Source organism: Monodon monoceros, unplaced genomic scaffold, assembly GCF_005190385.1.
Source record: "Monodon monoceros isolate NGI ecotype Baffin Bay Population unplaced genomic scaffold, NGI_Narwhal_1 Super_Scaffold_11, whole genome shotgun sequence".
NCBI classification, from domain to species: Eukaryota; Metazoa; Chordata; class Mammalia; order Artiodactyla; family Monodontidae; genus Monodon; species Monodon monoceros.
The window spans coordinates 25,410,836-25,425,192 of NW_021703767.1; the positions used below are offsets into that span (position 1 = coordinate 25,410,836).

General features: G+C 33.5%; 1 protein-coding gene across 2 annotated transcripts in view; it reads left to right on the top strand.

Moving 5' to 3' along the window:
• The window catches only part of TMPRSS15 (transmembrane serine protease 15), a 131,497-nt gene that overhangs the window by 42,284 nt on the left and 74,856 nt on the right, over window positions 1-14,357 (top strand). For both annotated transcript variants that reach the window (XM_029214683.1, XM_029214684.1), the window contains 3 exons: window positions 413-519; window positions 7,525-7,665; window positions 8,365-8,514. In XM_029214683.1, the coding sequence (XP_029070516.1) occupies window positions 413-519; window positions 7,525-7,665; window positions 8,365-8,514 (398 nt within the window). The remainder of the gene's footprint in view (window positions 1-412; window positions 520-7,524; window positions 7,666-8,364; window positions 8,515-14,357) is intronic.

Genomic DNA, 14,357 nt, shown 5'->3' on the forward strand with positions numbered 1-14,357 from the left:
CTATCATAGGCAACAACATGGTTGCACCTTGAGAACATTATGTTAAATGAAATAAGCCAGTCAGAGGAGGACAAATCCTGCATGATTTCACTTATATGAAGCATCTAAAGTATTCAAACTCAGAGAGTCAGAAAGTATAATGGTTGTCAGAGGCTGGGAGAGAAAAAATGGGGAGTTACTGTTCAGTGGGTATAGAGTTTCAGTCATGCAAGTTGAAAGAGTTCAAGAGAGCTGCAGTACAATATTGTGCTTATAGTTAAAAATACTGTTCCATACATTTAAAAATTGTTAAGAGAGCCTATCATGTTACATATTCTTTATCACAATTAGAAAAATACATTCAAATTCTAGAATACATTGAGTTGTGCCAACTGTTAAGAGTGTAATAGTCTATTTTTTGCTTTTAATTTAGTGTAAACCAAGGACTTTCCATTCAACTGAACTTTGATTATTTTAATACATATTATACAGATGTATTAAATATTTATGAAGGTGTGGGTTCAAGCAAGATTTTAAGAGGTAAGTTAAAACAAATATACAGTCCATTATCAAAATGAAAATATGTGGAACACTTTTTGGAGTGATGCGCTTTCCCTTTGATTTTTTTCTTTTTTTGAGGTTGTATGTCTGGTTTTATTTTCTTCCAGATATGTAGCAATATGATTTGTGAAATAACCCATTCTCTTATTGATGCAAGAGTTGTTTGTTTGTTTGTTTGTTTTTATTGGAGTGTAATTGCTTTACAGTGTTGTGTTAGTTTCTGCTATACAACGAAGTGAATCAGCTATATGTATGTATATATCCCCTCCTTCTTGGACCTCCCTCCCATCCACCACCATCCCACCCATCTAGGTGATCACAGAGCACTGAGCTGAGCTCCCTGTGCTATACTGATGGTTCCCACTAGCTATCTATTTTACACATGGTAGTGTATTTATGTCAAACCTAATCTCCCAATTCATCCTGCCCTCTCCTTCCCCCACCCATGTCCACACATCTGTTCTCTACATCTGTGTCTCTATTCCTGTCCTGGAAATAAGTTCATCTGTACTATTTTTTTAGATTCCACATATATACATTAATAAATGATATTTGTTTTTCTCTTTCTGACTTACTTCACTCTGTATGACAGACTGTAAGTCCATCCACATCTCTGCAAATGACCTAATTTTGTTCCTTTATATGGCTGAGTAATATTCCACTGTATATATGTACCACATCTTCTTTATCCATTCATCTGTTGATGGGCACATTTAGGTTGTTTCCATGACCTGGCTATTGCAAATAGTGCTGCAATGAAAACTGGGGTCCATGTGTCTTTTCGAATTATGGTTTTCTCCGGGTATATGCCCAGTAGTGGGATTGCTGGGTCATATGGTAGCTCTATTTTTAGTTTTTTAAGGAACCTCCATACTATTCTCCACAGTGGCTGTATCAATTTACATTCCCACAAACAGTGCGAGAGGGCTCCCTTTTCTCCACACCCTCTACAGCATTTATTGTTTGTAGATTTTTTGATGATGGCCATTCTGACCACTGGGAGTTGATACTTCATTGTAGTTTTGATTTGCATTTCTCTAATATTTAGTGATGTTGAGCATCTTTTCATGTGCCTCTTGACAATCTGTATGTCTTCTTTGGAGAAATGTCTATTTAGGTCTTACACCCATTTTTTGATTTTGAACTGAATATGAGCTTGTACTTTAAGTTACTGAAAGGAAAAAGAAAAACTGGTCCTGATTATAAAAATTAATAATTTAGTGCTCTGTGTAATCAAACTTCTTAGTAATAAATGATGTACTGTTTCACATGATTCTCTTCTAATTGATGTTATAAAAATCATGTGGAATTCTACTATACTGTAAGTGTTGTTCCCCATTCAGCAAAATTCAAACAAACCCTAAAAACAGCTATTTTGCTTCAACAATGAATCTCTTTTTTTTCTATTTTTATTATGCACTCTGCTTCTCAGTCTCTTGAAGGACTATTACTAATAAAGTTGGTAAAACAATGAGTAGATCAGGATGTAGTCTCACTAAATGGAAGGTGTGGATGGTATTGTTATTATGCAGCCATTTGTCATTATGGACATAGACACCAATGGGAGCTCAGAAAGGGCAGGGAACGCTCTAATAATACATGTGTGACTACCCCACATTATTCCATCTGGTCCCCAAATGAATAGACCTATTCATGGTATCCAACAAAAGTAGGAGTGAAATTCCAGGAGGAAATAAAATAAGGATGATGAAAAGAATGTGGCAGCGGAGTCCAGGGAATAACTAGTTTTCCTCACACTTTTGAGGAATAGTCAATAGTCATCTTAGCAGAGCTAAGGTTACAAGTGACATCTCTTATTAACATGTATATAAAGCTGTATTTATTTTAATAATTTTGGCTTTTAAATTGCACTTGTGAATAATGAAAAGTAGATCCTATCAAATAAATGTTTTGATTGACTTACTGATTTGAGAAATATTTAAGCATATGATAATAATAAGTACTTTTTATTGGGTGCTTTTAATATGACACACATCATACTGAGTACTCTATGTGGATATCCTTATTTAATATTTTCAATAAATCTACAAAGTATGCATTACAGGAGAAGAAAATGAGATCTAAGAAGTTAAATGACCACAAGTCCACAAAGCTAGTTAGTGTTGGAGATAGAAATCAGACCCAGACCCTCCGACTTCAAACACAACGCATTTATTCATTGTGCTTTAAAAGCTCCAAGTACAAGTATAATCATGAGTATACATAAAACAGATGAACTCATGGTAAATCACATTTGGCTTAAATAAATGGACCAGCCATTTCATAATCTACTTATTTCTGTAGTTGGTAAATCTAGCTCCTTAAAATTATGTCAACATAAATATTTACATAGGTGGACAAATAAGCCAGTTCATATAAATTTCTCCAAGGGCTAATGTGATATTAATAATAAATGTTAGCATACTTTGATCACTTACAATATGCAAAGTAGTGTTCTCAGCACTTTAACTCAAAAAAAAAAAATTCTCCCCTGAACCATATTACACAGGTGCTATTAGAATCTTTATTTTACAGATAAAAACTGAATTCATAGAGGTTAACTTCCCAAAAATGATAGGTGTAAATTACCCTCACGTTCCCTTCTCTTCAGATACCATTTGCCGGAACGCTATTTTTACTTATTTTCACATGCTTAGATCATCAGAAATACATAACTAAATCTTAGAATCATTATATATAGTGATGTCAATAATGCACAAATAATTATCATAAAAATGCAATAAACTAAATATACAAATAGAAAATAGAAAAAATCTAAGAAAATGAATTTAAATTATAACAAATAGGTAGTTGTTTAATTTTTAAGGTCTTTTTGAAATATAAATGTATTTCAAAGATTTTTAAATTAAATATTTTAATTTAACTTGAAAAAATATGAGAAATGGCATTAACTGTTAAAATTACATTTTAAATTTAAAAATAATACCTTTTTTAAAGATATGTAAAAATGTCTTACCTCCAGCATCTAGCCCATGCCTGATATATTGTAAAAATTTAGTATTTGTTGATTTAAATTTAAACCAGCAGGTTTATATATCATGGTATTATAGTAGTTAATTAATGGAGATCAGTAGCATTTCTTATAACTCTACAGTTATTTTGTTTTGTAACAATGCTGATACTTTCACTCTTGGTTCAAAATCCCATCTTTTTTTCTAAATATTTTAGCAAGTTTCTTATTGTGAGAGATGTGTACACAATTACTTTTATTAAATTACAATTCAGAATAAAGATAGTTATCTTTGTCACGTGGAAAATATATAGATATTTTAATTAAATCAAGGAAAATAAGATTATGTAAAGGAATTATAAGAAAATAAAAGTATCCAGTACCATAAAATAGTTCTTATATACTTGATTAGGGGTAAGTTAGTATGAACAAATTTTAAAGGCATCTTTCAGTCATTTTTATATACAGTCATGATGTAAAAGTTCTCTGACTGGTAAAAAGTTTCAGAGGAAGGTGAGCATTTCATATAGATAGATGATATAGAATGCAATAGAGTCTTTTCCAAATAAGTGTGGAAATCAGGGTAAATCAGAATAGATTAACAGGATAGTAGTCAAAAATGTTTTCTTTAAACTGTAGTGATGAAGTTAAAATATTCAATTCATTGGTGGTAATAATTAACAGTACTGGGTATGGAAGTGGTAGAAGATGATAAATATGCTCCATTAATGCTTTATTCAAAAAATACATAGATATATTTATGTATCCTCAAAGAAAGACAACAAAAACAGCCTGTATGAGCACGCTGAAACCAATTTCAAGTTGACAAGCCAGGAAAATGCATTTCTGTGTGTTTAATCGTTACACCATTCTTTATATCCGAAGTGCTTAGCTCTTCTTCTGTTCCCAAAGGACTATTAATAGCATATCCCCAATGTTGGAGCTTAGCAGTTTAAGGACATGTTTTTAAAACTGAATCACACAAAAGTGGGCATAGATATAGATGAAGTTATGTAATAAACATAGTGGATCTTCCTGAATTGTCAACTTATCCTACAACAAAAATAATCGTATTGTGGACACGGAATTAAATAATATATACAAACATTTTTCACAGTAAAACATTATTATTAAAATTTGTGCTTTTATTAGAATACTTTCATGTAGTGTTAGAAGTACCCATTCATTCACTTCTGTTAATAGGGGTATGTTATATGGAAAAATTTAACAAGCACTGGCTTAAGGTGTTGGACTTCCCAGAGGCTCTTGAAGATTCCTCAGTGACAGTGCCTGGAAAAATTAAGAACTACTTCCTCAGTACTCCTATGGCATTTCTCTCATATCTATCAATTCCAAAGTAATTTTTTTATAATTCATTAACCTGGACTTTTCTAATAGGCTAAGAGGGGAACTTGGTTATTTCTTCTCCAGCATTTAGCACCATACCAAATTTATAGTGAGCACTCAATAAAATTTGTTGTCTATATTAGAAATCCTTTATAACACACAAAGAAGCTAATCTAACTGCAGAATTTCTTCTCTTATGAATAGGATAAAATAAATAGTTTTGATCTAGATCTGTTGAATTATACTCTATGGAAAGTCTGTTATCCTCGCCCATTGCCCTCATCTCAAATTCCCCTGAATTTTAATTATGCTTCCCAGCTTTCCTCTTTTGCAAAACTTATTCACCAGAGCCTTTATTGTTAGAAGACAAATGAGTTAATTCACACAAGTGTGGCTGCTTGGCAACTTTAATATCCATAGCAATATTGTTTTTTAGTAAAAGGCACTGGATTTTCTTAAGGAATTATTGCTTAAAAGTTTCTTGTGTCAGGTAGAGAAAAATCCAGGCTTTAGAAATTATTAGGAAATTGTTTTTTTTCTTTCAACTCCTGCCCTGACTCTTTTATGACTCTTTTATGTAGGCAAACTCTATTGTTATATTTACTCACATCTTAATTCATGTATCCAAAAATTGATTAAAAGTTTCCCATGCTCTGACACAATGGCAGAGGCTCAGAAAGCATTAAGTGTAGTCTCTGCGTTTTCAGGGCTTACAATCCAGTTGAGCAGATCAAGGAATAATAGCTAGCATTCACTGAGCACTTACTATATACCAGTCACTCTATCATGTGGAAATTACTTATTTGCTCCTTATCACAAATGTTTATGGAAGGTGTTATACCACAACAGAGGAAACTGAAGCACTGTGAAGTCTCATAAGACGTGGAGCCAGAAATGAATCTCATGCTGACTCTGGAGCCTCTGTTTTTAACCACTGTCTTCTACTACCTTTGTGGATGCATAAGATAATATTCTCTCCACTGCATCTGTGGCTCTGGGACTCTTTCTAGTCACAACTTTAAGAATCTGATAAAAGATTTACAAAGCCTCAATAGATGCAAATGTTCTACACCATTTCTAGAAATTTATGTGTAACTCTGAAGCGTATTAATGAATCTCAGGACATAAACCCCAGACTAACTAGACTAGTACAATAACATTAGACAACATGGGAATCCAACACATCACAACCATGAAGGGTGCCATTGAACCAGTAGCCACATTCAGATCCTACCAGAAGCCATGCCCCCCCCCAAAACTCCACTGCTATAGAAAAGAAAGAAAGAAAGAGAGGCAGATAGGTTTGAAGCAAAGTTTCTAGTATATTCACATGCTTTAAGCAACTAGACATTTATGGACTACAAAGATTTTAAATATGACGACCATTTGAGTTACACAGTTACATATGCTTGTAGAAGGAATCTAAATAACCAATGTAGTCCTTCATCAGAAAATACTGAAAGAATGAAATACAACTTTATTGCGGAAAAGAGTAAGATATAAATCAATGCTTATTCATGGTTTTCTTTCCATTAGATTTTCCTGAAATTATCATGCATGTAATCACATTTTTTCACTAATTTCTACATGATAAGCACAGAATTTTTCAGTAGTTTATGAAAGTATCTTTCTTCAGAACTCAATAATTAACAGTGGTGCTTTGTCTTCAATCTGCAAGTGAGATACCTTTCATAAACTTGAATCTGATACCCAGTTCAAACTGTCAAACTAAAATGCGAAACCATTGCTTCCTATCCTTTTTTTTTCATTATCACTCCCACTAAGAAACTTTTAGACCTTTTTCTCCCCTAATTGCTCCCCATGAAATTTTAATATTTCAGATATTCTCTATACCTGTTTATGTACTGTACGGCTATCTTGGGCTTCATAAATTTAAAAACTAAGAATTTTTCTGTCCCTGAATACAAATTTTTACCACGTAGGAGGCAATATCACCCCCTTTGAGAATGTATGTGATAAATAATAAATCTCTATAAAAGCAAATTTTATATAACAGTGCTTTTTTTGGTAAATCACCATGTGAGTACTTCTTATTTCTCAAGCACTATATTAACCCTTGAAAATAAAAAGGCTAGAAAGTTAATATCTTTTGTAGCTAGAATTAAAATGGAAAAGAGATAAGATCAATATCTGTAGAAACAATCCTTAAATTGTCTAGGATTATTTTGAGGTCCTACAGCTATATGGGTAGAAAGCTAAAGAAATACCCTTATTTCTACTATTGTGATTGAGTTTAGCCTCTGTTAGTGTGGCATGGGAAAAACCTGATAGAATCAAACTCATGTTTTGTTTTATAACAGTTTAACTTGTATGTTTCTTAAATTAATTTTTTCCGTAAAAGAATGGATCTTTTTTTATATGTGTTTACAGTGTATCTAACTAACAAAAATGAAAATATAGTTTATCAAACCACAAATATATGTAATAATTTGAAACATTATTATTATAGGACAAGAGATATTTATTTTAAATAAATTAATTATAGGACTAATGCTTTTAGTTAACAGTAGGATCAGATAAAAAGATTGATAGATCAATTGATAGATCAATTGATTGATGAATGGATAGATGGATGGATGGACAGATCAATAGATAAGTGAATAGATGTATATGTACATATAACAGTCATTCATTTTCTTTTGTAGCTTCTCTCTGGTCAAATAATCCTGGCACAATTAGGATTTTTTCCAATCAAGTTACTGCCACTTTTCTTATACAATCTGTTGAAAATGATTATATTGGCTTTAATGCAACATACACTGCATTTAACAGCAAAGTGCTTAATAGTAAGTATTGTTTATTCCTTAACCTTTGAATCTTCAGGTGTTTTAATACTGTAATGGAATTTTAAAAGTAGCAGGACCTAATATTTTAGAACAGGGTTACTATCTGTTTCATTATGCAGGTTCTTTAATGAGTATCTCTTATGTATACCTTTCTCCATTTGATACTTGCAAAGAAATGAGAAATTAGAAAACAGCTCACATTCTTCAAAACAATCAAATAACCAATTTGAGAAAACTTATAAATCAATAGGAAAATTAAACTTTTATATACTGCAAGTATTCAAAGCTTAAGAAATTAGCGTAAAACTAATTCTGAGAATGTTCCACATCAACCTAATTTTGACCAGAGTATTAAATTTAGTAAATAAATAGGGGGAGCAAAAAATTTAGGACAAAGTTTATGTGGGTAAGCCAACAGAGGTAAGATATAAAAATTAAAGAACAATAAGAACAAGATGCTTGCCTTTGCTGAAGCCCTAATGGGGTATAGGAAACATAAGAACACAGTTGGCAACAAAATGATGTGGGTTTTTTTTAAACTAAATGGAATTAAACAGTTAAAATGAATTTAACAAATGATTTTGTGCATGCCACTTAATTATAAACTGTGTGAGTTTACGTTATTTTCAATTCAATCTATTATAATTAGTCATATTGTTGACTACATTTGAAATATTTTATTATTTTTTTAATTTACAGATTGTGAGAAAATCAACTGTAATTTTGAAGATGGCTTTTGTTTCTGGATCCAGAATCTAAATGATGACAATGAGTGGGAAAGGATTCAGGGAAACACCTTTCCTCCCTCTACTGGTCCAAATTTTGACCACACTTTTGGCAATGATTCAGGTATAATTCATATTTAATTCATAAACTAAAAGAAAAGTGTCATGCGCTGTTCTATAGTTCCGGACATGCAGGCCCAGCGGCCACGGCCCACAGGCCCAGCTGCTCCGCGGCATGTGGGATCTTCCCAGACCGGGGCACGAACCCGTGTCCCCTGCATCGGCAGGCAGACTCTCAACCACTGTGCCACCAGGGAAGCCCCAGCTTTTCTTTTTTTTTGATCATGGACTAATAAATGAATTTAAATGAAAACGGTAATCAAGTAGGCAAGTAAGAGTATTTCAAGAAATATATTTTTTACCCTATATATTCATGAAATGTTGAAAAGTACACAGAGGCCGTTAGAGACAAAGAGACTTGGGTTGTCACCCTAGATTTGCCACTTATTATTAACTAAGGGGACTTGTGGGAGGTAAATAACTGTTCTGAACTTTGGTCTACTCTGCCTTAATTTCCATTTTCTGATTGTTCATTGCTAGTGTATAGAAATGCAATTGATTTTGTGTGTTGATCTTGTACCCTGCAGCCTTGCTGAAACTGTTTATTAACTCTATTAGTTTTTTAAGAATTCTTTAGAATTTTCAATAGATCAAGATCATACCATTTTGAAATACAGATAAAAAGGCAGGTTTACTTCTTCTGATAAGCTTTCTTAGTTCGTCAGGGCTTCCATAACTAAATACCACAGACTGATTATCCTAAACAATCAATATTTATTTTTCAAAGTTCTGGAGACTGGAAATCTGAGGTCAGGGTGCAAGCATGGTATGGTTCTGATGAGAGCCCTCCTTTGGTTCACGGACACCAGCCTCCTTACTGTATCCTCACATAACAGAGAGAGAGAACATAAGAGAGAGCTCTCTCCTGTCTCTTCTTATAAGATCACTTATATTGACACCATCATGAGGGCTCCACATTCATGACCTAATTACATCCCAAAGGACCTATCTCCAATATCATCACATTAGGTTTTAGGATTTCAACTTATGGGGCGGAGGGGGACAACCATTCAGTCCATAGCAGAAAAACTATGGAAGAGCTGATTCTAAAGCATGGTCCCAAGGGAAAAGTGATGTTTTGTAGGTATATTTTTCACGTGAGTGGGATATTAGAAATGGATTTCAGGTGGAGACATTAACATTGAGACAATAAAATTTGAGAAGACCAGAACTTATTGGGAATTATCAGGAGATCAGGAACTCATAGTGAGAAGACCAACCATGTAAACCTTGGAAGCATGTATTTATAATACTAAATACAATCTAATTACAAATCTAGAAGTAATATGGATCTTACAAAGTAAGGAAAAGGACAGAATAGAAATTCATGCATTTAGATAATTTTCTTAGACAAAATCTATCCTATAATATCTCTTTTTACCAATGAGAATTCAATTCAATTCAAAGAACACATATTAAAACCTCTCTCTGACCAGGTATGGTTCTAGGCATTGAGGACACAGATCACACATCACCATTTCTACAAAGTCTTTCTGGAGCCTCCAAGTTAAAATCTTCCTTTCCGTTAAACATCAAAGCACCTCTTGTTTTTCCTATCACATGGCCTTATATCTGCTTACTTATTTGTTTCTTTCCAACACAGTGTTCTCTTCAGGAACAAGAACCTTGTCTTTTTCATCTTTGAATTGCTAGTGTATTCTCAGTGACTGAATCTAACATGTAAAATTATTTTTAAATATATGGATGAATGTCTATAACTTTTATTCAGTAAGTCATTTCTAAATAAGTGATTGACTACATGAAATTGCTTATAACATAATAATAGCTTGAGCACATATGCATTGTAATTTATTATTAATAGCCCCTTATATTACAAAGATCAATATCCTTGTTTTTATAACCTGAAAAGTAAATGGCTTGAGTTAATGTCAATTGTGAATGACATCTAGTAAGGGTACATTAAAAAGTTATTTTTTCCATGGTAGAAATGTATCTGAGTAATCCTGATTCCTTAGAAAATATATCCTCAGAATAATAAAATACAGTTCATCATACTACTTCAAATTGAAAGTATTTCTTAATAAAATGTGACTAATTTTAATCTATTTCCCTACGAAATCATTGAAAGTTCCTCTCAGTGTGTTTATTCACTCCTTTATTTAAGAAGTATTTTTTGAACCCAGGCCTTATTCAAGGCCTCAGAATGTATCTGTGAATATAAAAAAGATTTTCTGCTCTCGTGGAACACATATTTTAGCAAAGAAAAACAGAAAATAAGCAATATGCATGACAAGTCATTACATTTTGGGGGTCTGTTTAATGTGAATGAGTACTCTGGGAAAATACAGAGCTTAGTAAGGTCAGTGAGGAGGGCAGGTGTTAAGGTGCTTTTGCAAATTAAAATAGAGTCATCAGTTCAGGCCTCATTGAAACAGTAAGTGACATTTGAATCAAAACTTCCAAGGAATGGAAGGAATTAGCCATATAGATTATTCCAGACAGAGGAAACAAGCAGAGTAAAGGCTCTAAAGGGAGCGTGCCTGACCTGCTTGAAGAAAGGCCAGGAAACCAGCATGGCTGAAATGGAATCAATAGGGACAGTAGGGCCTAGATAATAACAGGTCTTCCACGGCTTTGGCTTTTTCCCCAGTGAAATTAGGAGCTATTGAAGTTTAAGTGTAGGAATGAGAGAATTCACACTGGCTGATAGAATATTTTATGGCAGGGCAAGGTGTTGTCAGAGAGACCAGTGAAAGGCTATCACCTAATCCAGAAAAGAGGCCATGGGACTCTCAGATATGGTGAGAAGAGGTCAGATTCTGGATATAATCTGAAAGTAAAGTTAACAGGATCCTGCTAAACTAGTTACTAGTGTGGACCTATAGACAAAAAATGTGTACTGCATAGATGGCCAATCTCATTAGACCTACATGTTTAATACTGAAAATTATGACATGCATCATCTCATACATAATTTTTCTCTTTTGAATAAGTGATTTCCAGAACCTGATCCTCTGTGGATAAATTAGTAATCTCCACAGCTGAAGACTAACCCCAAGTGATAATCACCCAACCCTCTAAAGAATCCTGACCTAAAACAGTCAAATAATTTGACCAATTTTTTTCCTTAACTTTAATAAAAAAAAAATGTCTCTACCACACTTGGACAAGGGTAGTTAGAGGAAAGTGCAGAAAGCATTTATATCTACTGACTATGGCAGATAGCTTTTACGTAGCTGAAATCTTTGATGTTCAAATTATCATTTTCTCCTTTTATGTCATCATAATAAGAGATAAAAATAATTCCACTGATATTTGAACACTATAAGTACGTTACAGGAGAAAAACGGTTTCAGCTTGCCAACAGATTAAATAACGAAAGAAATAAAATGAAACTGACCAAAGTGAAAGAGGTTGAATGTCAGGTGGAGGTTTTAAATAGTTGGGTTGGAAATGGAGTCTCAGGAGAAAGTCATGTAGCAGGAGTTATTTAAAATGAGATGAGTTAGAGCAGTTCAGAGCCCACCAGAGGCAGCACTGTAATGAGAATGGATGAGAGGCCTTAATAGGTCCTTTCCAACTCTCATACCAGCGATTTCATAACCTACCAGTCATTCCCCACCAAGGGGCATTTTTCTTCCAGCCTGCTTTTTTATGTGTCAGAACATTCTGCCTCTGAGATGGAAGGGAATTAAATCTCTCCCGCTGTTCCTCTTACCCATGCAGGGTTTTTTGGTTTTTTTACCTTCACTTTAAATGACAGGGAAGTCTATATGAAACAGATAAACTTTGAATTAACATTGCTTTAGGGAAGAACATCCAAGTCCCTTAACTTTCTGAGTCCTTCTGAGGAAGTTTCTCCTAGTGGAGCACTGGCTCCTGAATCTCTGTTTTTTCAATGCTCAGTTTCTCTGTACTTCTCAGAAACAAAGGGAATTGGTGGAGACGGTGGCCCTGATACAGGGCAGCATCTTGGGGTGCTCAGCAGTGGCCTGTTTTTTCAGAACGTTCAGGGAAAATGAGGTTAGTAACATGTGAAAACTTAAGAAATGGAAGAGTCACAAAAGAGCTAGCGGATTCAAAGAAAACATTTTTTATTGGCCTTTCTTGGTGAAATCATAATTTTTCTAACACCTGGGGGCTAGCAGAGTGTAGTAGTAAAGATCATTAAAATAGAGACCCTGATATCATAGCTAGGTTTAAATTTGAGCTCTGCCATTTAGACAAGTTATCTATCTACTATCTCAGTTCCTTCATCTGGAAAGTGGGTCAATGATAATAGAACCTGACTTTGGAGGCATGTTATGAACATTAAATTAGTATGTTGGAAAAAAACTTAGGAAAATACCTGGCATATGAAAAATGCTTTATAAATGTTAGGTATTATAACTATTTTCTTTTCATGCCACAGATGTATTCAACAGAAACAAATTGGCTGTGATATTGTTCTAAATACTATTGTTCAATTTTCAAAAGTATATTAAGTCTTTTGGATAAGTCATTTAATTAGCTTATAACCTTATTCTAAAATAAGTAGAATTTTAGTGTTTCAAAGTAAAATTGTCCTTATTTCCTTATCTTTCCTGTGATGTTGAATTTCAGAAAATAATATTACTCTTTAGTATTGATAGAATCTGACTGAATTTGCACCATTCTCCAATCTAAACCTTTCAATATTTATCTACCAGATTCAATTAACTTTATATGCACCCACAAACTCACAAAGTGATTTATATAAGCTTATTTTCTTCTTGAGAGGGACCTCCAAGTTTCCAGAAGGTCCTGCCATCTCTGCGGATTCTGCTCTCTCTACATCAGCATCAGCACATGCCCAGCACTTCTTTTTATTTGGGCTGTTGGAGGCAGAGGTTAGGTTCAGTTCATAGAGAAATAAGCAGAAAAAGGGATAGGTAGAAGTTGTAAGAGAAACCTTATGGCTCACAGAGAAAGCTCACTGAATGCTTAAATTACAAAATGTTCTGGGTTTGAAGCTGACTCTGTGATTAATTCCAAGAGCTCTCAAAGATATTTCAAGAAAGCTGATGGAGACGCAAGAGAGAGGAGATATGGGAACATGTGTATATGTATAACTGATTCACTTTGTTATAAAGCAGAAACTAACACATCATTGTAAAGCAATTATACTCCAATAAAGATGTTAAAAAAAAAAAGAAATTATCATTTAACCATGTAATTCCCCATATGGTTATGGAAAATATCTATTTAATCATTTATTTTGTGCAGTACTTTAATAAATTAAAAAAGCCAGTCGAATTAGTGTAACAAGAATATATTAAACAGTATTCAGCTAATCCATATAGAGAATTCAAAAATGTACCTTGTCTTTCTTTTTGCCAAATTTCTAGTAAGTTTTAAAAGTCACATGTAAACATAAATACAATACACAACGGAATACACTAAGTGACATCAGGGAAGTACAAGTGCAACTGAGAATTCCAAAGGAGGGTTATATCTAGTTGGAAAGACCAAGAAGGGTTTTCTAAAGGAGATGTTAATTTGATTTAAATGATCTCAAAAAATTTGTAGGATATTGACAGGTACAATTGTAAGGAGAATTAAAAGGACAGGAAAACAGAAACAAAGACCCCAAGAGTTATAAAATTTCTTGGTGATGGAAAAATTAAAATAATCTAATTTTGTAGAAGTGCTGCATGTCAATATTAATACATGAATTATAAGAACTGTGGCTAGAAAAGGATAGTGAAGTCATAGCACAGAGGCCTCAAACATCACAGTGAATTTGTTGGTTTAGTAGGAAACAAAGAGATGGTGAAAAATGTTGAATAGGGACAGATTAGATTGTACAGAAGGAAGCATTATTAAACAACGATGTAAGTGATGAAGAATTCTCACGGGGAGCCAGAG